This window comes from Salmo trutta, chromosome 36 (genome assembly GCF_901001165.1).
Source record: "Salmo trutta chromosome 36, fSalTru1.1, whole genome shotgun sequence".
NCBI lineage: Eukaryota > Metazoa > Chordata > Actinopteri > Salmoniformes > Salmonidae > Salmo > Salmo trutta.
Genome location: NC_042992.1, coordinates 23,156,079 through 23,184,069, shown reverse-complemented (window position 1 = coordinate 23,184,069; position 27,991 = coordinate 23,156,079). Strand labels below are relative to the sequence as shown.

General features: G+C 42.6%; 1 protein-coding gene and 1 long non-coding RNA gene across 4 annotated transcripts; both read left to right on the top strand.

Annotated features, from left to right (window-relative positions):
- The first annotated feature begins 1,885 nt into the window (after positions 1-1,885).
- On the top strand, positions 1,886-27,991 carry LOC115175665 (glucocorticoid-induced transcript 1 protein). Of its 3 annotated transcripts, none has more exons than XM_029735079.1 (8): positions 1,886-2,744; positions 16,151-16,302; positions 19,276-19,365; positions 24,778-24,924; positions 25,160-25,309; positions 25,881-26,097; positions 26,247-26,367; positions 26,531-27,991. In XM_029735079.1, exons 1-8 carry the CDS (start codon positions 2,348-2,350, stop codon positions 26,859-26,861), a joined length of 1,605 nt encoding a protein of 534 aa, XP_029590939.1. In that variant the 5' UTR covers positions 1,886-2,347; the 3' UTR covers positions 26,862-27,991. The 3 variants fall into 3 exon arrangements, with proteins under 3 accessions (XP_029590939.1, XP_029590935.1, XP_029590938.1); XM_029735075.1 differs by having other exon boundaries at positions 16,148-16,302; XM_029735078.1 differs by having other exon boundaries at positions 2,348-2,744; positions 16,148-16,302; positions 24,781-24,924.
- On the top strand, positions 10,184-10,756 carry LOC115175666 (uncharacterized). Its single transcript, XR_003872080.1, has 2 exons — positions 10,184-10,295; positions 10,331-10,756. It is a non-coding gene; the product is annotated as an uncharacterized LOC115175666 (long non-coding RNA).

The window sequence follows — 27,991 nt, the reverse complement described above, 5'->3', positions numbered from 1 at the left end:
TAGTCCGATTAATCAAACTATTTTTCAAGTGAAAATTGGACAGGTCTGATGCTGATTTCACTCATATTTTATTTTTGCAAAAAGAGTAGTAGAGTTTAGTTCTAGTAGTTAGCTACACCACTACATTGCAAAAAAAGTATTTAACTACTGGAAATACTACCTTGATTTGAATTTAGTTAAACTACCACCAAGCTACTTCAAAATGTAGGTAAATTACTAGTTGAACTACATGAAGTTCACTACTCCCCAACACTGCAACTTCAAATTGATATTAAGAGTTTATGAAGGATGTTACATGCAATAGTACATTCGGGAAAACCTCAACATTCAGTTGTGGGTTCTTTGAAAATGTAGCCTACCTGTGAAGAAGATTGAATGGCACTTTAAAATCAAACTATTTTGCATTGTGGTATATCTGGAAAGTTTACACCCCCTTATTCTGAACCTGGTCTTCAGCTTCACTTCTTTTTCAGTCCTTAGCCAATGCCTTTTAAATGTGCAATATGCAGAAATGGCTCTGCCATTTCCTGGTTGCTAAAAATCTAATAGTTTGCTAAATATTGTATTTTCTGTACAAAACCAAAAGTAATAGATGCAGAAGACAACTTATAGCGCACATGGAACAGATCTACCACTTCTTAGACTTGCTTTCAATGAGAGCGACAGACTGTATCTATGACTTATATTTCTATGTGAATTTGGTCGGTCGCCCAAAAAGTTACATATTGCAGGCAGTGGTGGAAAAAGTACCTAATTTTCATATTTGAGTAAAAGTAAGGATACTTTAATAGAAAATGACTCAAGTGAAAGTCACCCGGTAAAATTCTACTTGAGTAAAAGTATTTGGTTTGAAATATACTTAAGTATTAAAGTATAAATAATTTAAAACTGCTTATCTAAAGCAAACTAGATGGCATTATTTACTTGTTTTTTTTATTTATGGAAAGCCAGGGTCATGCTCCAACAGTCAGACAATATTTACAAACTAAGCATGTGTTTAGTGAGTGCGCCAGATCAGAGGCAGTAGGGATGACAAGGGATGTTCTCTTGATAAGTGTGTGAATTAGACAATTTTCCTGTCCTGCTAAGCATAAAAAATGTAATGAGTACTTTTGTATGGAGGAAAAAGTACATATTTTTCTTTAGGAATGTAGTGAAGTAAAAGTTGTCAAAAATATAAATAGTAAAGTACAGATGCCCCAAAAAACTACTTAAGTAGTACTTTCAAGTATTTTTACTTAAGTACTTTACACCACCGATAGCAACTGTAACATTTATTTTGGTTCTGTATCCGCTTTGTTTTTCAATCGTATATGCATTTGATTGTGAATCAGCTATACATAATTTTTTTTTTGTACGTGGGTGAAAGAACTTGATCAGATTTGTACAAAAGCAGGCTATTAAAACATGTAAAAAAAATATTTGGATTATTATTGTCTTGTTGGTAGTGAAAATACATATGGTGCTTAGTACTTTATAAAGCTGTAATAAATGTGTTAGTGTAACAGTATTGCTTCTGTCTGTTACATTAGTACAGCAGTATGTGGATTTTTAGGAGGGATCTAGCTACAGTATTTTAATATTTCAACTGTGCAGTGGTTGTTTCAATTTACGATGACTGGTATAAGAATAACATTGCAGTTGTCAACAACAGAAACCCAGACGACCTCTCTGTTTTTCTGAAGATTGTGCACCACCCATTTCTCTGAGATTTAACTCTGCAACCAATCGCTTGCTCGAGGGCAGTCTATCTTCAGCCAACTTCAATGAATCGATTGGTGGATGCTTAGAGTGTGTCCGATGACCTCGCCCTTCTAGTATTATATTAACCAATCAGAGGTTTACAGTGAGTTATTTTGTCCCGCCCTGGTCTGTCAGCCAGTAGTTTGCCAGAGGAGGGACACAGGAAAGGGATTGCGTGTTGGAAGACAGACGACACAGAGACATAGCTAACTAGCTAGCTATGTTGTTATAGCGCTTTTATAAGTGAACTTCGTGATTTAAATAGTTTTGTTCGATATAAAAATGTTTAATTGAGAGTTTTTCGAGAATGCATACTGAAACACTTCAACATGGACAAGTAGAAGAAAAAGTGAGAAAATGTAGCTAGCTAAACTAACTCTGGGCAGCTTATTAATAACTAAACTCAACTGGACTTTTACAAGAACAAATGTTCCAGCTTTTTTGGGGAAAGTTACCAACTTGCTTTATCATGTCACATTGATATATTTGAGTAAACAAACGAAAGTACTCGCAAGTAACTTGAGGCTTATTCAAGATTTAACTTAGTATTTTTGTTTTTGCCAAGTTTGTGAACTGGAAGAGTTGCACTGTGGCAATCAACATAATGTCAACAGCATCATCAGCAACCAACTCAACCCAACAGCGGGTCAAGCGAAGCGGTGACAGCGGGGGCTCCCCAACCATCTCTCCAGCCGGCTGCAGCAACGGCAGTACCACCACGATCCGGTTGCAGCCTATTCGTGCCACGGTGCCATACCAGCTCTTGCGTGGAAGTCAGCACAGCCCAACCCGCTCCTGCTCCTCTTCCTTCACAGTCGCGAGCAATACAGAACCGACATCGACGTCCCCTTGCAACAGTCCCTCCAGCCCGACGCAGCTGCTGCTCGCGAACCCTGGTGGAAACGGCTCGGTGGAGGGCAGGCTGGTCGCAAGGCAGAGACGCTCGCCGCCGGACAGCAAGAGCTCACCTGAGCGGTGTCCGATCTCGCCTGTTTTCAAAGGTGCAGTAGTGCCGTTTGTCCACCATTTATTGCATCCAAAACTAGACAGGCTAGCTGTTGTTATAGCTAGCAAGCTAATTGGGTCAGATCGGGGGGTCTCTGCTAGACGTATCAGCATCACTAGCACGCAAACACATATTGTTTTGCCCAACATTTGTGTGTTTATAGGCCAATCCAGATATAGCAAATAACAAACCGAGCTAACCCTGAAAATGCTGAAATGTATTGCGTATGTCGTATGAATTATTGTGGACCAGTAGCCAAATGTTGTCATGTTCAAATAATGAATTGGCATCGAGGCGATGCTTTGAAACCAGTTATGTGCTTATATACTATGTTGTTTAATTTGCAAACAACTGCTTTGGGCTTTCGATTTATGTATCCGTGGCTATTATGGTGACGATGCAGTTACTGTACCTCCAGGCCAGCGCGCGGCAGTTGGATCAACACGACTGGTTCGTCGTATTAAAAGAAACGAATAACTACAACCACATCGGCGGACATGTTAAAAGTATTCAATCAATACCAATCATGATTAGAGTGACATGGAAATGTATTTAGGTATTTTCTCTGAAATGGACGCTTGTTTACCAGCGCGAAGAAATGGAAATAATTACGTCGTTGACTGGAGAAGGTCGCGCGCTCATGGCAACACTGGGGCCTAGCAGGAGCGAGCGCATCTCGAGACATAAACTAGATAATTCTATTGCAAATATGAGTGCTGCTCTTGCTCGTTGCAAATACGTTTTCTAAAGCTGTATTGTTATTTGACACCTTACAGGAGAGTGCAATTGACTCTATTTGACAGGTAGGTAAATACATCCATCTAAGAGGTGAAATGCTATTAGGGGAGTGCTATTCTTTCCCAGAACTTATGATGGTATGGATTCTTGAAGAGGTAGAGACTGTATTCCAATCCATTTCTTTAGCTACCAGGTCCACAATATGCTGTCTCTGTGCACCCTCTCCCAAAATAGGAGCCCTCAGTAGCCTAGGTGTGCAATGCGGATTCTGCAGGTTTAGTAGGACTGTCTGCTGGTAGTAGTACTGATTTTAACAGTGGGATACCACTGCACAGACCCCTAGAAAGCCTTGACCTCTCTCCATGTCAAGCCAGATATTATGGATGCAATATGGTGAGGTCACTGATCACCACAGAGGTTCTGTACTTTTTAGGTCGGGGGCATTGGACAGGGGGCACCCCGACTGGGTTTGAATGGAATGGAAAAGGAGGCCTTAACATGTCTTATCATACAATCTCTTAAAAAGCATATGATATTCAAAGGGCTAGATTTCTCAGCTTTAACAGTTTGTCATTTGTTCTGTAGTAATTATGAATTTGAGCTCAGGTCAAGCATGTACGGTCTAGTCTCTAAAGAATGACAAGTGAAAACCACATGATAGAAAACGTTATTTGATAATATTGATACCCTCTGTGTTAGTGTGCCATGTATATGCAGTCGTTGTTGATGGCCCTATGTGCTATGCAGTCATTAGAACTCATCTATTAACACTATTTAGTTCCAACATTAGCATTAAGGACTCCCTGAAAAACAGTGGCCATTGTTACTGAGTGGACTATCCTGGTTAAATAAATTAAATGAGGTAGTGCTTTGGGCCCAGTCTGTGTTGGTTATGCAACATGCACAAGTTTGTGCGTAAGTAGGTGTTGTTTGTTTGATAATGGGTGACAGGCAGGTGTGTGAGACAGGCTGTGCTTTCCTTCCAGCTCACACTCTGGTTTGTCGCTGCTGAAAGCGTTCCTTGGTTCAGTGTGGCATGTTCTGACATTCCATCACATTACCTTTTTAAGGTTCTGGGAGATGACATCATCATGCTTAAAGACCAGGAAAACCCCTGGAGAGACACTCCCACAACATTCTCATTCATCTTGACTCAAAAGGCCCTTTTAACACATCACCTTTAGCTGAAACTAGCTTATATGAACCAAAAATAACAGGAAGGTGTTTAAAACCATCTGTTTAAAGTTGACTGACACTCAGTCAGTTCTGTGTTGGAGGTAGGCCTATGTCCTATCTATGGCTTTCTGCAGAGACAGGCCTAACTCATTGCTACAGGGTTGTTATGTTGAGGCAATGATTTTGCACTGCTTCAACCTAACAGATATATGTTAGAGACATGAGTTGCTTGCATTTCCATAGCATATTGAATCTGGGCTCATATTCCACCATGTATAGAATAATCAATACCTTGTTGTATAAAAAGGGGGATGTTATGGTTACAGGTCTTTAAGCGTATAGCTTGTAAAGCAGGCTTATAGAGGACTGCAGGCTAGGAGTGATTTAGAATACATTACTCTGGCATGAACAGCTTTAATGGAAAAATGTAGCAGTTTTATCATTAAACCTTTTATCTTCAGGAAGTAATTTGGGGGCAGTTACACTTTCTAGCAATTTCTTGTAGTTGCCCCTTTATTGACGGTTTCCTGGACACAGATTAAGCCTAAATCTGGTCCAGGACTAAAAAGCATATTCAGTGGATATTCTGCATTGAAAGTGTTTCTGTGCCCGAGAAAATGGCCCCTTGTGTCAAGTTATGAACAAATGGGACAGTGAATATGTTGACGTAGTCGTTATATAATCTAGTCTATGTTCCTTTTGACACCTGAAGTCATTACCTACAAGGGACTTGTGAATTCTCTCCAGGTATAACTTCAGAGAGAGCGAGGGTTGTAAACTATGCTGAAAAGTGTGTGTGTGTGTGTGACGCAACAGTTAATGAGCCAGTTCACTACGCTCTCGTGAAGCTGTAAACCAAAGACAAGGCAGCTTCCTGTAGTAGGCTTGGCATTAAAGGAACACAACACAACAACAACCACCTACTTCCTGATGAAAGGATCCATACTGCAGATCTGTGAGCTACATCCTATATTAAGCTAGTGCACTACTTTTGACCACCAGAGCCACAGCCTTTCAAAATGGCACATAGTGCACTACTTTTGGACAAATCTATAGGGCTCTGTCATGCTGTTCTGCTAGTGACAGTCCTTGTGCGACCCTGTGCTGAACTGTCAGCCACACTTAAAGTGAGAGGGATTATGAGTGATTAACACATGACATCATCACCTTGAACCGAGAACACAACCTGTCTCTCTTCCAAACTCCAATATGGTTCAATGTTGCCTTTAAATAGTAAGGGGTTGAATGAATGAGTTAGTCGTGCAGATAGAGAGGGATTGGGTATCTTGCATGAATGCTGTGCATTCAACCTCTGGAAACACCAGGATTGTGGGTTCAATTCCCGCATGGATCACATAGCCTACACACACTCAAAATATATGGATGCACTAACTAGTGTAAGTGGCTTTGGATAACAGCGTCTGCTAAGTAGCATGTGTTATTGTATTATTAACCCCCTTTGTAAACCGTTTAACACTGTACGGATACGCAGTGAGAGTGATTTCATCTACACCTTTATTTAAGAACTATCATTTTGAATCATCACATACTTTTCTGTCACCAATGTCAAATAAATGTCCCATAGCTTCTACATAAAAGGCTTTCATCTTGGCTAGAGAAGCTTGTATCTGTGACCAGACCCAAACTTTAGGCTATTTCAACTTATTTCTTCCGTAGTTTACATCTCTTTTTTTGGTCTGGCTGAAAAATCATTGGAATTTCTGGAAAGCGTATGCACACAGGGCCTCATTCCAAAGTGGGAATATGTGTTTTTCTTTCATTCTTGTTTTATGGTATGATGACGGGTGCTCTCAATGTAGAGGCCTGGTTGGACTGACACCCCAATGCTAACATTTTTTAAAGATAAATACAAAATGTACATCTAAAATATAGTTGCATGAGTATTCACTCCCTTTGTTTAGGCAAGCCTACATTAGTTGAGGAGTACAATTTGGCTTAACAAATCAGATAATGAGTTACAAGGACTAATAATAGATGTTGACATGATTTTTTGAATGACTAGCCCTTCCTCTGTCCCCCATACATACAACATCTGTCAGGTCCCTCAGTCAAGTATTGAATTTCAAGCACAGATTCAACTACAAAAGACCAGGGAGCTTTTCAAAAGCCTCGTAAAAAAAGGGCAGTGGTTGGTAGATGGGTAACAATAGCAAATCAGACATTGAATATATCTTTAAGCATGGTAAAGTTAATAATTATGCTGTGGATTATGTATTAAACCACCCTTACACATCAAAGATACAGTCGTCCGTCTGAACTGAGCTGTAGGACAGGAATGAAACTGCTCAGGAATGTTAACATGAGGCTATTGGTGATTTTAAACTGTTAGAATTTAATTGCTGAAATGAGAGAACTGAGGATGGATCAATAACATTGTAGTGACTCCACAATAATGAGTTACATGACAGAGTGAAAATAAGAATACAAATATTCCAAAACATGCAACAAGGCACTAAAGTAATACTGCAATTAAAGGCAAAGAAATACACTTTTGGTTTAAATGCAAAGCCTTCTGTTTGGGGGAAAACCCAACCAATCAGTGAGTAACTGCCTCCTTATTTTCAAGCATGGTGGTGGCTGCACCATGGTATGGGTATTCTTTATTTAACTAGGCAAGTCAGTTAATAACATATTCTTATTTACAATGACGGCCTACTCCGGCCAAACCCAGACAACGCTGGGACAATTGTGCGCCGCCCCATGGGACTCCCAATCACAGCCGGATGTGATGCAGCCTGGATTCAAACCAGGTACTGCAGTGACGCCTCTTGCACTGAGATGCAGTGTCTTAGACCACTGTGCCACTCGGGAGCCCACTCGGGGTATGCTTGACAGCGTCAAAGACTGGAGAGTTTTTCAGGATGCAAAGAAACAGGATGGAGCTAAGCACATTCAAAATTCTAGAGGAAAACCTGCCTTACACCAGACACTGGGAGAGGAATTCACAAATCTCTTATGAAACTTACCCAAGAAGACTCACAGCTTTAATCGCTGCCAAAGGTGTTTTTTTATATGTTATTTACTCAGGGGGGTGAATACTTATGTAACCAAGGTATATTAGTGTTTTATTTTTCATTAATCTTTAAAAAAATTTAAAATATTTCTTCCACTTTGACATTACAAAGTATTTTGAGAAGATGTTTGACAAAAACTACAATTAAATACATTTTAATTCCAGGTTGTAACAGTAAAATGTGGAAAAGTCTAAGGGAGTGAATACTTATGCAAGCCACTGTAAGTAGTCACATTAAGTAAACCTGTGCATGTTTCCCCTGGTATGATAGGTCGGTGAGAGATATGCTATAGTAATGGTTACGCTATAGTCAATATGCTATTGTAATGGGGGCTATAAACATATTAGGGTTATTGAATGACTTGAGACTGATGGTTATTGCACTTTTTAGCTGTTGTTTCTGTCACATATGTAACCTAGGCCTAAACCTGTGACATTGTCCTGTTTATGATAGGTTTTCCATATGTAAGCCTGTGTTCCCTTAAACATTGTTCTGGTGTGATGTGGGAGAGTTTCTCTGTCAGTCAACACCATTCCTTTCTCTCTGTTCGTTCCCCCGGGAATTGCCATCTATCACTTTCATCTAAATCATTGTGGGTGTATTTGATATATAGTTGGTCCTTGCCTCACCAATGTTCAGCAGTAGGTGTTAGCCTGTGGCCTGAGGAGAAAGTATGTAGGTTTAGAAGAGTCTTTCTTACTGCCATGATGTGTCTTCATTAGTAGTAGGTCCTAAATAGTACTGTATTGTTGTAACTGTCATGTGGCTTTATTTAACAGGCTTACTTATAGTAGGCCTATTCCATATTGTATCGTATTCTATATTTTCCAGCTCTGTTTAACTATTATTTTTAAAACTGATTGCAGGTTGGCCCTAGCCTGGCATCCAAACAGATTACGTTTTAATCGTGAAAGCAGCCCTCCGTCTCGTTTAACCAGGCTAGGTTGGCTCTTTTTCCTTCATTCTTTTTCCTAAACCTTGTGAAACCTGACCTTAACTGTTGGATGTTATTTTGATAAGGCACTTTGAAGAGCTCAGCTTGAATGTTTATTCTTTGTTATCTGACTGGTGCCATTGTTTTTTTTTTTAACCTTCCTCGTGACAGTGTGTCACACTACCTAGCTTTGAAGAAGACATCGTAATGTCTGTTTTGAATGTTTGCATATTTATCCATTCCCTTACAGTTTTCCCCCTCGTGTGATAGGGATTTACGCATCGTCGCAACAGATATAATCAAACTGATCTTTGTTTTTCTCCTTCCCTTATGTTGATATTAATGCTTGTATTGCCAACTAGACCTATGGCGACATCTGTGTAGGTTCTCTATCGCTTTTTCCCTATACTATGTCACTTTTGGAAAAAGTCTAACACACATGTTGTTCTGAGCTGAACTGAAAGAACTCCCCGAAGGTTGTTGGTGCAGTTTGTTAGTCATTGAATACCTACGTAACCCAAATGATTAGGCATGAGGAGGCACATGTTCACACACACACACACACACACACACACACACACACACACACACACACACACACACACACACACACACACACACATGCGAGCACAGTGCTGTGATGGTGCCAGTGGACTGCTCTGCGACAGCTCCTGGCAGTCTTGCTCCTCTCTCTCTCTCTCCATCTGCTCTCAGAAAACTGGAAAAAACAGAGGGGAAACATGTCTGTACCAGGAGGCAGACACCTAACGCTGTAGGCCTATAGGACTGAGAGGCCTGTCCACTATACCTAATGGGTCTACTAGGTCCTAGGAGAAGCAAGCCTGCACATCTCGGCGGAACACTTGACCCGTTTGGAGCTCAGACCGGTTCCAACTAGCCTCATTATGAGCAATAATCTCCTATGTGTCACTTCCTAGTGTAACTAGGCTAACCATTACAGGCACAGAGCTGGTGTGAGGAAGACCTACACTCATAAGGTGTCCGCATGCTTCAGTTCGGCTGACACCTAGCTGAGCTTGCATACTCCCTTAAAAGGCCGCTTGTAAAACGAGAAATATGTGGCAATAGTACTGTTTGTCAATTTTGAGACTCCATAGCCAGGATACACTTCCTCAAAATAATCAGAGGTAATTCAAGAAATATCTCATTAATTTTGACGTTTTTTGACGAACAAAAGTTTGTCCCGCAGTTTTGCATCTGACTAGGATGTTTGGTGCAGTATATTCCTAGTGAAAAGAATTTGCATGAGGACGAGTCGTCTCTCATTTAATGACAACAGGCACTTCATTGACGAATCCCTACTGTTGACCAATCGCCAATGAGGGGGTGTAGACTTATGCTCTTGACTTTGGCTTGCCTTGAGAATTTTGTGTGTGTGCCCGAACACCCGAAAAACCTTTTCTGAAGTCAAAAACCAACAAAACGTCACAAAATGTCGTCATAATATATGCTCGAACTGTTTCGGCTGGGAAGCATGCAGACGCCTTTAGAAAAAGGGTTCCAAAATCCATTTTGTTTCCAGGTAGAACCATTTTGGGTTCCATGTAGAACCCTCTGTCGAAAGGGTTCTATCTGGAACCAAAAATGATGCTACTTGGAACCAAAAGGGTTATACCAGGAACCAACCAGGGTTCTTGATAGGGTTCTGCTATGGGGACTGCCGCAGAACCCTTTAAGGTTCTAGATAGCACTGTTTTTTCGTAGAGTGTAGTAGAACAACAAACATTTAAATGAGCAAGTTACAACTCATACAAATGAAGTGATGAGAAGCCCAATAAGTTTGAAGAGGAGTGTCTTAATGATTTGACCTGCGAACTGTTGGAATCATAGAAATAACATGATTTATATTAAGAAGCAAAGTGGAAAGCAGCATAATTTTAGTTTGGAACAGTCTGTTGATTGCATTTGACCTAACATAACAGCATGCAACTGTTCCTCAAGAGGAGAAAAAAATTGAATAAACTATAAAAACGAACATTGCACGTGGCTGAGTGTCATTTGAAAATATTGCATGTGAAATGGATTTCTTGCTATATGGATATTGCACATGTCAATATTTTGTGATTTTGAATGTGAATTAGATTAAAATGTGACAATTCTAAAGTATCCCAGAGCTTTTGTGTTTAGTCGGAAAAAGACTTCAAGACAGTCAACCAGACATGCTGTTTTAGCTTCCTGAGAAGAAACACAAGTAACATCTTTCAAGAAGAGCTCAGCGTATTATTTCCTCTTTCTTACTTCCTGTTACTTCTTACTTCTTCTGACCTCTGCTTCCCTGATACAGCTAACTGCTGCTTGACATAGTGTGTCAGAACACAGCCAAGGCCTTATTATAAATTCCCTCAGAATGCACTAGTATTTACCTGTAATCCAGTGGATTTTCCCCAGGTGACCCTGCCCTGTGCCTTTCTCAATGGGATCTGATCCCACTAAGGCCTACAGGACCTCTGTCAGCTCAGGGGCAGGGTAAGGGGGCCAGCCTCCCTAAGCCCACCTAGTACACTTGAGGGCAAAGCACTGCTGTGCTAAGGTCTTTGAAAAACATGTCAACTGCTTCCCTCAAAACCTCCGATCAAAGCCGTACATTGAGGTTTTGCAGCACAACAAAATACCAACATTTACTAAATACTTCCTAGTTATGATAAACTTCAGCGTAGGTCAAGTCCTCCATAAATCAGAGGTGTTACTGTACACTTCACCAGTCTGTTTCATGTCATACTGGAATGTTGTTTTTAGAAACCTGGCCTGTTTGGTCAACTTTGCTAAAGGACTATATATACGCTAGCTAGCACCATGTGAGTTGAAGGTTTTTGTTTTTTAATATTCTAGTCCCATACAAGGCCACAGGGTTAGGATGGTGTAAATATTGTTGTTTCTATCACACATACACACACCAACCAGAGAGTGTTGCTAGAACAAACACACAGCCCTTGACCTAGATCCTCAGTCCCAGGGGGCCTGGAAAGAGCCTTGGGGGGGAGTGTGAGGTATTTTTATCAGGTGTAGGGTTGCCTCACCATGAAGGCTTGGCCGTGAGGGAGGACGGGCTGGGCTGCTCCAAGGGTAACCAAGTCAACCTGCAGTCTCTGGCAACAACACTGGGACATTGTTGTTTCAGTCTGCATCCTCACATATTGCCTCTAGAAAATATATTGTGGGGATTCTAGTAAGTGTTTCTGACTGTACAGAAGGTGGTGGGTTGGCATAGTAATCTGATCCGTTTTTAATAGATTATAAGTGCAAAAGTAATGGACTGGGTCAGGCAGCAGACCTATCAGCTTGCTGCCAGCTCTTACCAAACTGTTGGAAAAAATTGTGTTTGACCAAGTACAATGCTATTTCACCGTAAACAAATGAACAACAGACTTTCAGCATGCTTACAGAGAAGTGCACTCAACATGTACTGCACTGACACAAATAACTGATGATTGTTTGAAAGAAATTGATAATAATAGTAATGTGGGAGCTGTGCTGTTAGATTTCTGTGCAGCCTTTGATATTATTGACCATAACCTGTGGTTGATAAAACGTACAGTACCAGTCAAACGTTTGCACACACCTACTCATCCAGGGTTTGTTTTTTACTATTTTCTACATTATAGAATAATTGTGAAGACATCAAAACTATCAAATAACATATATGGAATCGTATAGTAACCAAAAAAGTGTTTTTTATATTTGAGATTCTTCATGACAGCTTTGCACACTTAGCATTCTCTCAACCAGCATCATCAAATCAAATGTATTTTTAAAGCCCTTCGTACATCAGCTGAAATCTCAAAGTGCTGTACAGAAACCCAGCCTAAAACCCCAAACAGCATGAGGTATCATGAGGTAGTCACCTGGAATGAGTTTCAACTAACAGGTGTGCCTTGTTAAAAGTTAATTTGTGAAATTTCTTTCCTTAATGCGTTTGAGCCAGTCAGTTGTGTTGTGACAAGGTAGGGGTGGTATACAGTAGACGGTCCTATTTGGTAAAAGACCAAGTCCATATTATGGCAAGAACAACTCAAATAAGCAAAGAGAAACGACAGTCCATCATTACTTTAAGACATGAAGGTTGGTCAATCCAGATAATGTCAAGAAGTTTGAAAGTTTCTTTAAGTGCAGTCGCAAAAACCATCAAGCGCTATGATGAAACTGGCTCTCACGAGGACCGCCACAGGAAAGGAAGACCCAGAGTTACCTCTGCTGCAGAGAATATGTTCATTAGAGTTGACTGCATCTCAGATTGCAGCCCAAATAAATGCTTCACAGCGTTCAAGTAACAGACACATCTCAACATCAACTGTTCAGAGGAGACTGCGTGAATCAGGCCTTCATGGTCGAATTGCTGCAAAGAAACCACTATTAAAGCACACTTGCCTAGTTAAATAAAGGTGAAAAAATAAGAAGCCACTTGCTTGGGCCAAGAAACATGAGCAATGGACAGTCCTTTGGTCTGATGAGCCCAAATTTGCGACTTTTGGTTGCAACCGCCGTGTCTTTGTGAGATGCAGAGTAGATGAATGGATGATCTCTGCATGTGTGGTTCCCACCGTGAAGCATGGAGGAGGAGATGGGATTGTGTGCGGAGGCCTTGTTGGTGACACTGTCAGTGATTTATTTAGAATTCAAGGCACACTTAACCAGCATGACTACCACAGCATTCTGCAGTGATAAGCCATCCCATCTGGTTTGTGCTTAGTGGGACTGTCATTTGTTTTTTAACAGGACAATGACCCAACACACCTCCAGGCTGTGTAAGGGCTATTTGACCAAGAAGGAGAGTGATGGAGTGCTGCATCAGATGACCTGGCCTCCAAAATCACCCGACCTCATCCCAATTGAGATGGTTTGGGATGAGTTGGACTGCAGAGTGAAGAAATAGCAGCCAACAAGTGCTCAGCATATGTGGGAACTCCTTCAAGAATGTTGGAAAATAATTCCCGGTGAAGCTGGTTGAGAGAATGCCAAGAGTGTGCAAAGCTGCCATCAAGGCAAAGGGTGGCTACTTTGAAGAATCTCAAAACCCTTGAATGAGTAGGTGTGTCAAAAGTTTTGACTGGTACTGTATGTGTAATGGCTTTTAAACCTCTGACATATCGTGGATTCAGAGCTATCTATCTAATAGAACTCAGATTGTTTTCTTTAATGGATGCTTCTCTAATGTCAAACATGTGAAGTGTGGTATACCACAGGGCAGCTCTCTAGGCCTTCTACTCTTTTCTATTTTTACCAATGACCTGCCACTGGCATTAAACAAAGCATGTGTGTCCATGTATGCTGATGATTCAACCATATACGCATTTCGAACCACCACTAATTAACTCACTGAAACCCTTATCAACGAGTTGCAGTCAGTCTTGAAATGCTTGGCCAGTAATAAACTGTTCCTGAACATCTCTAAAACTAATAGCATTATATTTGGTACAAATAATTCCTGAAGTTCTAGATCTCAGTTGAATCTGGTAATGAATGGTGTTGCTGTTGAAAAAGTTGAGGAGACTAAATGACTTGGTGTTACCTAAGATTGTAAACTGTCATTGTCAAAAAATATAGATTCAGTGGTTGTAAAAATGGTGAGAGTTCTGTCCGTAATAAAGAGATGCTCTGCTTTTTTGACACCACACCCCACAATGCAAGTCCTGCAGGCTCTAGTTTTATCATATCTTGATTATTGTCCAGTCATATGGTCAAGTGCTGCAGCTGGCCCAGAACGGAGTGACATGTCTTGATCTTCATTGTAATCAGAGGGCTAATATTAATACTATTCATGCCAGTCTCTCTTGGCTAAGAGTTGAGAAAGACTGACTGCATCACTTCTTGTTTTTGTAAGAAACATGAATATGTTGGAAATTCCAAATTGTTTACATAGTGAACTTGCACACAGCACTGACACACACACTTACTCCATTGGACATTCCACCAGGGTTCTTTTCACACTCCCCAGGGCCAGAACAAATTAAGGAAACATACAGTATTATACATGGAAGTCCCTTCCATCTCATGTAGTGCATGTGAAACCTGGTTAAAACAACACCTTTCCCCCATGTGACCTACTTGTTGTGTGTATGCACCTACATGTATGTGGAACTGATAGATGCACACTACATGTTAATGTTTTTAAGTGTACACTATATATACAAAAGTATTTGGACACACCTTCAAATGAGTGGATTCGGCTATTTCAGCCACACCCGTTGCTGACAGGTTTATAAAATTGAGCACACAGCCATGCAATCTCCATAGCCAAACCTTTGCAGTGGAATTGCCTTACTGAAGAGCTCAGCTTTCAACGTGGCACCGTCATAGGATGCCACCTTTCCAACAAGTCAGTTCGTCAATTTCTGCCCTGCTAGATCTGCCCTGGTCAATTGTGAGGGCTGTTAGTGTGAATTGGAAACGTCTAGGAGCAACAACGGCTCAGCCGCGAAGTGGTAAGCGCCGAGTGCTGAAGCGCAGCGCATACAAATCGTCTATCCTCGGTTGCAATACTCCCTATCGAGTTCCAAACTGCCTCTGGAAGCTACTTCAGCACAAGAACTGTTCGTCGGGAGCTTCATGAAATGGCTTTCCATGGCAGAGGAGCCGCACACAAGCCTAAGATCACAATGCGCAATGACAAGCGTTGTTTGGAGTGGTGTAAAGCTCGCGGTCATTGGACTCTGAAACAGTTCTCTGAAATGATGAATAACGCGTCACCATCTGTCAGTCCGACAGACGAATCTGGGTTTGGGGGAGGCCAGGAGAACGCTACCTGCCCCAATGCATAGTGCCAACTGTAAAGTTTGGTGGAGGAGGAGTAATGGTCTGGGGCTGTTTTTCATGGTTCGGTATAGGCCCCTTAGTTCCAGTGAAGGGAAATCTTAACGCTACAGCATACAATTACATTTTAGACGATTCTGTCCACCACCAACTTTGTGGTAACAGTTTGGGGAAGGCACTTTCCTGTTTCAGCATGACAATGCCCCCGTGCACAAAGCGAGGTTCATACAGGTTTGTTGAGATCTGTGTGGAAGAACTTGACTGACCTGCACAGAGCCCTGACCTCAACAGGGGGTCTAACACCTTTGGGATAAATTGGAACGCCGACTGTGAGCCAGGCCTAATCGCCCAACATCAGTGCCCGACCTCACTGATGCTTCCATTCAGCTACAAGAGCAAGTCACCGCAGCAATGCCCTAACACATAATGGAAAGCCTTCCCAGAAGATTGGAGGCTGTTATAACAGTAAAGAGGAGACCGACTTCATATTAATGCCCATGATTTTGGGATTAGATGTTCGACGAGCAGGTGTCCACATACTTTTGATCATGTAGTGTATGTAAATTGTAAAGTATTTTGTCTGTAATGTTTTTATCGTTACGTGTCTGACCCCAGTAAGGCCAGCTATCGCCATTGGCGTTGTCTAATGGGGATTCTAATAAATCGTTGCCTTTGAGAGCCTCCTCAATTAAAATGTCTCATCCACGTCCTCTCTCGCTCGCCCTCTCTCTCTCTCTTTCTCTCCAGTAGAGAGGTCCAAGCCCCAGCAGCAGGTGCGTAACTCGGGAGCCATCCGGCGGACTTCATCCCTGGGTACCATCACCGGCCCCTACCTTACCGGCCAGTGGCCTCGTGACCACCACGTGCACTACCCCTCGTGCATGAAAGATAAATCCACTCAGGTAGGTGCCCCCTCACTTCCTGTCCCCCCTATGTGTCACGTTTTATCTGGTTCCCCCACTGAGATGAATGATTGACTATACACTATGCTTCATGCATTAAAGATAAATCCACTCAGGTAGGTGCCTCCCCACTTCCTGTCCCCCTAACCTATCCTTCATGTGTCACGCTTTGTTCAGTCCCCCTACTGAGATGAATGCATGTGGCATTTAATTCAACGACAAAGACCTAACGATATTCCAGCTAGAAGAAACTAGGTTTATTGATAGCTCTGGTTTGCTGATCTGCACAGTTTGATCAGCAAAGCATGCTAGTTTTGAACTAGCATACTGAGGTGAAGGACAGGAGACTACTTCAGATGTAGGATCTTAATTTGACCTATATTGTCACAGCAAAATAATCCAGCAGCAACAGGATTTTAACGTTTACTCCAAAATGGTTCTTGATTGGTGGTTAGGCTATTAGCTGGTCAAAAGTAGGCTACATTAAAAGTGCATAACTGTTAATATAACTGTGTGTTAGTGTGAGTTTTCAGTGAATTTATGTAAATCACAAAGCTCGTCTGTAGGAACATTCTCAGCAACAAAAGAGTGATTTTAAAAAAGTGATCAAATTAAGATCCTACATCTGTAAGCAGAAGTGGCTGAGTACTGAGCTGCATCGCTATAAGGAAGTGGGCTCTTTCAAATGACTAGTGGCACTCAAGTTTGTATAGTACTCAGTCACTGATTCACCTGCACACACAGATATTAGTTAGCCGCTGTTGACCTCATTCACAGGTCTATACACCCTGTTTCTGTCAGTCACTTTGAGATTTACCAACTACGCATCTATGGGCCTCTCTAGACTTACAATAGATTAACCAGCCTGGCTCTCTGTATTAACCTGCCTGGCCTTCTGTGCTTTGAACAAGTAGGCACTTGGTGTCACTGCAACACAAAGGTGTCATTGTGGAGAACATGTGAGCTCCTGTCTATCTGTGTGACACACGGCTTCTGCTTGTCAGATGAAGTCAACTGTTTGTACAGAGCGATGTTGCTGCCAGTCCTGCTGTGGCTGGAATTTTCCCCTCCTCTTTCTGCTTCTTCCATTCCTCACCTTTTCCTTGTAATTTTCTATCATTCTCAGCCATTGGGTCTGTGACCTGGAATGTTCTCCTCCTCCCCCTCTTCTTCCTCCTCTTCCTCGCTCTATTCTGTACATTGCTGTGACCTGCAACGCCCACACCATCCTTCCAAGTTATGACAGACAGGCCCAAACACATAGCACTAAGATTATGCCAAGAGAGAAAGAGGTATTTGTGTGTGGAAGATTGATTGTGCAGGCTAGTGAGTGTACTGGGCCAGTTTCACTAACCTAGGTTAAACCTATTCCTCAACTGGACTAAAACGCCTTTTAATGGACATTCTGCTTTCTGCGTTGAACAGGATTTTACAGTGTCAGCCCAATATTCTGGATCCCTCAAACTGGTCATTAAAGGGGTAGATTAGGCCTTTAGTTTTGTATTTCTCTTCTCTGGGTCTAGTGTGGGAGCCAGTCTCAGTGAGAATGAACTAGCAGGGTTATGACACCACCGGAGCCAGAGATGACATCCCATAATGACCTCCTACATCCTGTTTTTACTGCACTGCTCGGCAACCAGGGCCCAATAAGCTCCTCAGGCCACCCAAACGCCATATTGCTAGATCATCCCAGAAACCAACCTGGCAGCCGGTTTACTGTATGAATCAACCCGTCCATTCCACTGTTCCTTCACTTCAGCTCTTCGTCCAGATGCATGGAAAAATCTGCCACATCTACACGTGCAGTACGGACCTGCTGTCCGAGGAGGACAGCAGGTCCGTAGGGAAGGTGGACCAGGGAAGGGAAGGTGGACCAACCAGGGATCTGTATGTGGTCACACATTGTCCACTGAAAGAGGAGAGGAGATGGTGTGTGTCTGTGTGCGCATGCGTATAACTCAGTTTGTGTGTGTGTGTGTGTGTGTATGTGTGCTCCCCCTCCTCTTCCCTTAAATAGGAGATGAAAAATACAATGTTCAAAGCTTTCTCTCTGTTTCCTGCCTGGCTTGGTGATGATGTTGAGCAGGTCACAGAGGACAACATTTGAAATGTGAAGTCTCCACAGATTAATAGAATAACTCAACTCACCACTTTACAATATCCACTACAGCTTCTGGCTATAGCACTGGCCTAGCACTTCCATTGGCCCTTACAGTGTACATTCTCGGATGCTCTGATGAAAGCATAACCACTGAAACGCTTTTCACAATAAAAAGGTGAAATTAGGTGATGTCTTTGTTTTAAAAAAAAGCATTTTGGAGTGCCACTGTTTCCCAATGTTCTTGAACTTGGGATTTAATTCGAAGTGTACATTCTCTCTCTCTAGTCTCTCTCCTCTCTCTTTCTCTGCCCTCTTGAAAGCAGAGACACACAGAGCTAGGACTATTCTTTATCACAGCACCCCCTTTATTTAATCCCTGTCTGATGCCTGCCATGTGTGGAGAGCCCTTCTCTCTTTCTCCTGTTTCCAATTGTCTTCCTCCTCCTCTCTTCCTCCTCCTTGCCTCTCTCAGCTCCAGGAGCAGGTCAGAGCAGGGGTAACCAAGGGGATGAAACAAGGGCTTCTCTCCATCCAGTTGACATAATCACTTCTTCATCACAGTAGCTGTACCTGAGGCTGTGGCGTTTAGAGACCTGTCCTTGTTCTGATGCCAACTGACACACACAACTCACGGCTAGTTATGCTCCATTTTATATCTTGTTATACATGATGTACACATATCAAGGTTTCCATGTCAAACCTAACACTTCGCAAAGGGCAAATCTGAAATGGCAAAGTAGAGCTCTGTTTAGACTTGGGGCAAAGGCCTTTTATTCCCGACCATAATGATCATGATGATTGACGTGGCTAATGAGGACACGAAGTTGGTAATTAGGTCATGATATCATCGGTTGTTTCCTTGTTGTGTCCAGACACCTGGATGTTGGAGTGAAGAAGCAGGAGAGAGGAGGAGCACACACCAGCGCTCGGCGTCTTGGGGCAGCGCCGACCAGCTCAAAGAGGTACACACTCACACACCACACTTAAACATGTCATAATAAACCCTATTTAAGAAACTACAACTTGCAGCACATTCCTAATGACCGTTGGACCGAGGGGGCTCTCAAATCAACAAGGACAACATACTGTACAGTAGGCCTCCCTGTAAAACTGATGAAATCTGCTATCCTAGCACACTGTGTCATTGCTGTCATCCTCCTTTAATCCAGACATAGATTCTGCCATGTTGAGATGGCTTGAAGTTGACAAGACAATACTAGAATGTTATCAGAGTCTATAGGAAACTGCCTACCACCTGCCATCGTCTCTCTTTCTCTCTCTCTCTCTCCACACGGTACCACCTTCTATATATAACTTCCTGTCTGACCTCAGACTTCCGCATGCTCAGGGCTTGGTCTGTTCTAATGCTGGGTGTCAGAGACGGAGCGTTGCGCCGGGCCGGGCGGTCGTTGTCTTATCATCCCCTCTCAGCTCCACCCTGGTGCTATAATGCCACAGGCAGGGAGGAGGCAGATAACACTGTCTATCTCCCTCGTTAACTAACCAGACACATAACCCAACTGGCAATTTATGGACAGGAAAGACAGCCAGGCAGGCCTCGGATTCCTCTTTCTCTTTTAACCTCTCTCTTTCTTTCATTCTTTCTCTCCCCTTTCTGTCTCCATCTCTCTGTTTGTCTCTCTCTCTCTCCCTGTTTGTCTCTCTATCTCTCTCTCTCTCTCTCTCTCTGTTTTCTCTCTCCGTCCTAGTTTAGCAGCCGGAGAACAGCTAAAATAGTGGTGTTCAGGCATGTTCCTTAGTACTAGTAGTGGAGCTTGGGGCTGTAGTGGAGCTGCAGTGCAGAGGGGTTGAGTTGAAGTCTCCTTCAGTTAGGGCTATATAACCTCAAGAGATCCCAGCGTTATTAAGCGACCATAATCCACAGTAATCCTAACCTCATAGACCTCATTATTTACAAACACTTCCTGTCACTTAACTCTTGTTGTGATCTTATTTCCTCAGCGTTATATAGGATGTACTCGCTACACTTTCAGCCCTGTGTAGTGCTGCCCGGCCCAGCTTAATGTCTTACAACTCACACTCACCCGTGCACGCACACACACAGCAATGTTGCAGGGACAACATGTTTGTTGACTTGCCATGTTACGCTGCCGGACAACGAACACATTCATACTTTGTCACGGCTGCTGACTGGGTTTTCAGTTAGCTACTGTGCACTACCTGTACTAGTGGTATGTATTATTAGTGAATCGCTGGGAAAGTGCAGGGAAGGGAAGAGTAAGAATATAAGGCTTGAGTGAGTTTGCAGTATGTGTGTTTGAGTTTGTTTATTTTGGACCCAGCATCATAGGAGAGATTTGGTCTATTATCACCTAGTGATTCTTTATATCTGGAAAGCTGACTAACTGTTGACTGCACCAGGTTCATGATGGCTAAAGAAAGTGGATCACATATCAGCCTGTCCATTCAGACAGAGCCTCCTGTTAGGCTGGGTGTTTGTGTTGTGTTTCTATAGTAAAAAGACTTGGTGGAATGTTTCACAATGCATTTACACAAACCATCCTTTATCTTCTTCCACCATAGCATGTCTTGCTGGTGTAAAAGGTGACCTGTGTTGTGCTACTATGGTAAAATGACTGAGCCTACAATGACTTCTGTGTAAAGGCGCAGGGTAAATAACATGTCTGGGCTTGTCCTGGCTGGTAGTGAGATGCCGCATACATAATAAGAATAAGATTGCTACCATGTGGCAAGCAACTGTTTATCTGATTTGCCATTAACTGTACTGTGCTTCCATCTGATATAGGAAGGCCCCCACTTGTCTGAGAGTTCAAAAGGCTATTTTGGCAATTGGAACTTTCCTCTGTGGGCTAATATGGATGCAGAATTATAAAGACATAAAGATTTGGGTCAAATATATACCTAGAGCCACACAGGACAGGAGTTCTAGCCCTTTGTCCTTATTGGTCAGAGCACAGGGGATTCTCAAACCAGATAAGGAAGCCAATACACTGTCATATCTTCTGTTAGATGCAGTTTAGCGCCGTCTGTGGGGCTTTCAAAGGTGTGAACGGCACCATGCAAATGAAATACATTAACTACATCGTGAATGGCCTTTTAAGATGTTTGCATACTCAAATTGACCCAGTCTGTGTGCTCGTTTTACGTTTTATGGATTCTTCCTTTAGCTATTAGATCAGTGACTATCCTGCCAGCTAGTCGCCTTCCTTTCACTCTGTCTCCTTTAGATGTACACTACCATTCAAAAGTTTGGGTCACTTAAAAATGTGCTTGTTTTCCATGAAAACATACATGAAATGAGTTGCAAAATGAATAGGAAATATAGTCAAGACGTTGACAAGGTTATAAATAATGATTTTTAATTGAAATAATAAATGTGTCCTTCAAACTTTGCTTTCATCAAAGAATCCTCCATTTGCAGCAATTACAGCCTTGCAGACCTTTGGCATTCTAATTGTCAATTTGTTGAGGTAATCTGAAGAGATTTCACCCCATGCTTCCTGAAGCACCTCCCACAAATTGGATTGGCTTGATGGGCACTTCTTATGTACCATACGGTCAAGCTGCTCCCACAACAGCTCAATAGGGTTGAGATCTGGTGTCTCTGCTGGCCACTCCATTATAGACAGAATACCAGCTGACTGCTTCTTACCTAAATAGTTCTTGCATAGTTTGGAGCTGTGCTTTGGGTCATTGTCCTGTTCTAGGAGGAAATTGGCCCCAATTCAGCACCGTCCACAGGGTATGGTAAGGCGTTGAAAAATGGAGTGATAGCCTTCCTTCTTCAAGATCCCTTTTACCCTGTACAAATCTCCCACTTTACCACCACCAAAGCACCCCCAGACCATCACATTGCCTCCACCATGCTTGACAGATGGCGTCAAGCACTCCTCCAGCACCTTTTTCTTTTTTCTGCGTCTCACGAATGTTCTTCTTTGTGATCCGAACGAGAGGTCGACCGATTAATTGGCATGGCCGATTAATTAGGGCCGATTTCAAGTTTTCATAACTATCGGTAATCGGCCTTTTTGGTCGCCGATTATGGCCGATTACATTGCAATCCACGAGGAAACTGCATGGCAGGCTGACTACCTGTTATGCGAGTGCAGCATCAAAAGGACCTTGTGGCTGCAAGGAGCCAAGGTAAGTTGCTAGATAGCATTAAACTTAACTTGTAAAAACAATCAATCTTCACATAATCACTAGTTACCTAGTAATATCATCAACCATGTGTAGTTAACTAGCTTGTCCTGCGTTGCCTGTTAATTTATTATCGAATCACAGCCTACTTCAACTCCGCCAAACGGGTGATGATCTAACAAAAGCGCATTCGCAAAAAAAGCACAATCGTTGCACAAATGTACAGTGAGGGAAAAAAGTATTTGATCCCCTGCTGATTTTGTACGTTTGCCCACTGATAAAGAAATGATCAGTCTATAATTTTAATGGTAGGTTTATTTGAACAATGAGAGACAGAATAACAACAAAAAAATCCAGAAAAACGCATGTCAAAAATGTTATAAAATTATTTGCATTTTAATGAGGGAAATAAGTATTTGATCCCCTCTGCAAAACATGACTTAGTACTTGGTGGCAAAACCCTTGTTGGCAATCACAGAGGTCAGACGTTGCTTGTAGTTGGCCACCAGGTTTGCACACATCTCAGGAGGGATTTTGTCCCACTCCTCTTTGCAGATCTTCTCCAAGTCATTAAGGTTTCGAGGCTGACGTTTGGCAACTCGGTATATGCAACCATTTCTTCCTAACAAGGACTATAATTAATTTGCCAGAATTGTGCTGTTTCCTTTTTCCTTCGCATAATTATGACATAACATTAAAGGTTGTGCAATGTAACAGCAATATTTAGACTTAGGGTTGCCACCCATTAGATAAAATACAGAACAGTTCCATATTTCACTGAAAGAATAAACGTTTTGTTTTCATTTACATTTACTTTTTTTTTTTTTACATTTTAGTCATTTAGCAGACGCTCTTATCCAGAGCGACTTACAGTAGTGAATGCATACATTTCATTTAATTTCATACATTTTTTTTTTCATATTTTTTTCTGTGCTGTTTTCAAAATGATCGTTTCCGGATTTGACCATATTAATGCCCAAAGGCTCGTATTTCTGTGTTTATTATATTATAATTAAGTCTATGATTTGATATTTGATAGAGCAGTCTGACTGAGCGGTAGTAGGCAGCAGCAGGCTCGTAAGCATTCATTCAAACAGCACTTTACTGCGTTTGCCAGCAGCTCTTAGCCATGCTTGAAGCACAGCTCTGTTTATGACTTCAAGCCTATCAACTCCCGAGATTAGGCTGGCAATACAAAAGTGCCTATAAGAACATCCAATAGTCAAAGGTATATGAAATACAAATGGTATAGAGAGAAATAGTCGACGCGTCATAATTCCTAATAACTACAACCAAAAGTTCTTAACTGGGAATATTAAAGAACAGGGAATATTGAACCACCAGCTTTCATATGTTCTCATGTTCTGAGCAAGGAACTTAAACGTTAGCTTTTTTACATGGCACATGCACTTTTACTTTCTTCTCTAACACAGGGGTTTTGCATTATTTAAACCAAATTGAACATGTTTCATTATTTATTTGAGACTAAATAGATTTTATTTATGTATTATATTAAGTTAAAATAAAAGTGTTCATTGTTCATTCAGTATTGTTGTAATTGTCATTATTACAAATATATAAAAATCGCCCGATTAATCGGTATCGGCTTTTTTTGGTCCTCCAATTATCGGTAATAATTGAAATAATTGAATAATTGAAAAATCATAATCGGTCGACCTCTAATCCAAACACCTCAAACTAATCTTCCTCTGTCCAGTGTCTGTGTTCTTTTGCCCATCTTAATCTTTTCTTTTTATTGGCCAGTCTGACATATGGCTTTTTCTTTGCAACTCAAAAACACGGACATTTCTAAGGGACACCCTGGTTTGATTCCAGGCTGTATCACAACCGGCCGTGATTGGGAGTCCCATAGGGCGGCGCACAATTGGCCCAGTGTCGTCCGGGTTTGGCCAGTGTAGGCCGTCTTTGCAAAAACTAATTTGTTCTTAACTGACTTGCCTAGTTAAAGAACATACATTTCCAGCTCTACATGTGATCTGATGTATTAATTACTGGAGCTGCCTGCCTAGGGTCTTTTCCCTGAGCTATGGCGACCCCTGGTGGATATATTGGTGTCAAAAACGTGATAAGATGAAATAGGCTACATGAGACAAAGTTCAGCTGTTAACATGCTACTATTCCTTTCTCTCTCTTTCCCCATGTTTATTTTCTCTCTTTGTCTCTGTCTTTCTCCCTCTCCACTTCCCCCTCCTCTCTTCCTCCTTCCTCTCCTCCTCCACTGTTCTCCTCAGCAGATAGCCAAGCTCCGGCAGCAGCTGCGTGGCGGTAGTAAGCAGCAGCAGGGAGGTCGTCAGTCTCAGTATCATAGAGACAAAGACAGCCTGTCTCCTTTACAGGGACCTAACAACACCATCAACCCCACCACCAACCAAGCACAGGTGAGGCACAATACTGCCATCCAAACCTGAGTTCAAATATAACGGTGTGTGTGATTTAGCTTGTTTGGCAGAGTGGAACCAATGCAATTGGCCCAGACGTTCAAACTCTGCGCCCCCGCCAACCCAACATGCCAGAGAAGCTTAATCTCAAAAACTGTGCTTCTTATAATATGTGTAAGTTGGAGGTTTCATTTTTGAATGTCTCTCTCTGCGGTTATGTCCCTGGTCCCTGCAGTGGTCCTGCATGTCTAAGTCATCTCAGATGTCCAACATGACGGTGCCCAAGCCCTCCATCACTAGAGTGCCCAGCAGCATGGAGGGAATCAACCACGAGCTGGAGAAGGTCTTCATCAGAGACAACAACGGAGAGAAGGAAGAGCTCAAGGTGGGGGGACGGACTGTTAGACATATACGATCACATATTTCAACCTGGACTCAGATGGTCCCGTTTCGTATGGTATTTATTAATTTGTGGATGTCCATCATCCATTTCGTATGATATGTTACGAATTACAATTTGTATGATATGTTATGAATTGCAATTTGTTGTTGCTAACGCTAGCTAGGTGGCTAACGCTAACTTGAGATTTGAACACACAACCTTTGGGTTGCTAGACGTTTGTGTTATACGCCCAGGCCAACCACCCTCCTTTCCTTTTTTGCCTTAAGTAACCTGTCTTATGTAACCATACCAAACGTAACATATCATACTCATTTGAGTGTCCCGGATTTACAATTACTATTTTACGTCTAGTCTATGAGACAAGGCTGCATATTTACACTCCCAGTCAAGGGTGACTTCAGTCAGGCTCATGTGTCTGGAGGTGACAGAGGAGTAGACACGCACACAAACGCAACCATTCATTCACCTGTTGTGTCACTGTCAATCCTATTACTTGCAAATATTTACTGACCAACATGTTGCTCTCTCCCCCTCATCCCCCTGCCCTCCCCAGGTGTTGGAGGTACCAGACGGGCGGCGAGCCCCCTTTCCCCCCCAGCAGCGTAGCAGCAGTACCCGCAGCGTGGACACACAGACTCCCTCTGCCCCCGGCCGCTCCAGCAGTAGTTCCAGCCTGTCCCCCTGTCCCTCTCCTGCCTGCCCCCCGGGGTCCGGCTCACACGGGGGCAGCCCTTACTCCACTGACGATCTGCTCTACGACAGGGATAAAGGTAGGACTGTCAGAATTCCATCTCAGACCAAGGGCAAGGCCTCCATTGTCCATCCTGTTGTTGTGCCCTTGAGCATGGCTCTGAAATCCCAACGTGGACTGTGTTTGTGTCTGACCGTTTCTGACCATTGTCCCTGTCTCTGTCTACAGACAGTGGCAGTAGCTCTCCGCTGCCTAAGTTTGCCTCGTCTCCTAAACCCAACAACAGCTACATGTTCAAGAGAGAACCCCCAGAGGGCTGTGAGAAGATCAAGGTGTTTGAGGAAATGAGGTAAGCACAGCAAGAGACCAGGGACCTGGTCCAGGAGGGTTTGATTAGATTTTTTTAGGATCTCTTTTATCGCACCACATTTTCCAAGTCGTTGATACTGAAGGTCAGTTACTCATGAAAAGAGTTAACACGCCGTCTCTTACTTTTTCCTTTGTCTGTCCAGCTCCAGGCAGTCAGCGTCCGTCCCTCTCTTCTCCTGCCCCGACAAGAACAAGGTCAACTTCATCTCCACCGGCTCCGCCTTCTGCCCCGTCAGACTGACCCCCGGTGCCCTGCACCTCTCTGTGACCTCTCACCCCGATGATGACGCCGAGGCCGGCCCCAGCTCAATGATGTCAGCATTCTGCCGTGTCCTCCCCTCTCAGGTCCACACCTCCACCAGCACAGACGACGCTCCCACCCCCGAGGAAGCTGCCCCTGCAACGCCCACCTCTCCCCAGCAGGAGGAGACACCAGAGACTGCCCTTCAGACAGACAGCCTGGCCATCAGCTAGACCTGGGCAGAGCTGGCCTCTGTCACCGTTCTGTTTCTTATTGTTGTTAATCATTTGGTTATTACGCCCCACCACCATCATCATCATCATCATCACGGAGGTCTGGTCTCCTTTCTCTAAATGACCTCCCCCCTCCTCTTCTCTCTGTCTCTGCTGAACTCTACACACTCTGCATGGCGTAGTGCTAGCAACAATGTACCTGACGACGACAACAACAACAAACAACTGAGAAAACAAAGACAAGTGTCCCACATGTTCCTAGCCTATTCCTAAAGCACTGTTCCTGTCAGAGATAGACATGATGATCTTTAACAGCACGTAATAAGTAGAGATATTGGACGCTGGCATGGGATGGATGGGAAGAAAATGAGACACTTTGGATAAGGGGCATGCGTTTTAAACTGGCAGTGTGTTTAAGATTAAAGACATGCTCCGGTACTTTGCCAACTAAGAAAGTATATTTTAAACCTTTCGCTTTGGGCTGGATGTGTCAATGTGTAGTTCATAAATGCATAATCTATGAGCAGAATTACTGTCTTACCTCAATTAGCCACAAAATTCCTAGTTTGAAAGCCACTATTTTCTTGAAGATGTGCTGTGCCATTTTCTTCTACATTTCCCCCTACATAGGCCAGCCAGCCCCCTAGCAATTCGAGTTCTAGCCAATGAGCTTCAGCCCCTGGCATTTGAACGATAGCTAGCAGGAGGCCGGCCCAGCGTTATCCAATGAAGTTGCAGGGTGGACCTAATGGCTCAGCGAGAGAGAGAGCAATCGCATATGTGAAGTAGTACGCAATTTTCAGGGACTACTTTTGGCTCGTGTGTGCTACTTTCAGAACTACTGGCTAAAAAGTATACAAAAGTACCGGAGAATCTCTTTAACTTATGTGTTATTGTGTTCTGTTTTGACATTCTCCACAGTATGAATAAGCTCTATACACCATATTACACATTATATATCTTATGAAAAGAAAAAAACAACGCTTGTTTAAATTGAAAACTGTGTATTGCTGTGTTATGTTATGTACAGTAACAGAGAAAGGAAGAAAAAAATATTCAGGATTTATGTTTACACAATCCAGGTTATGTTTCCAAACCTCCTTTGAAACATGCAAAGAATAATCAAAAAA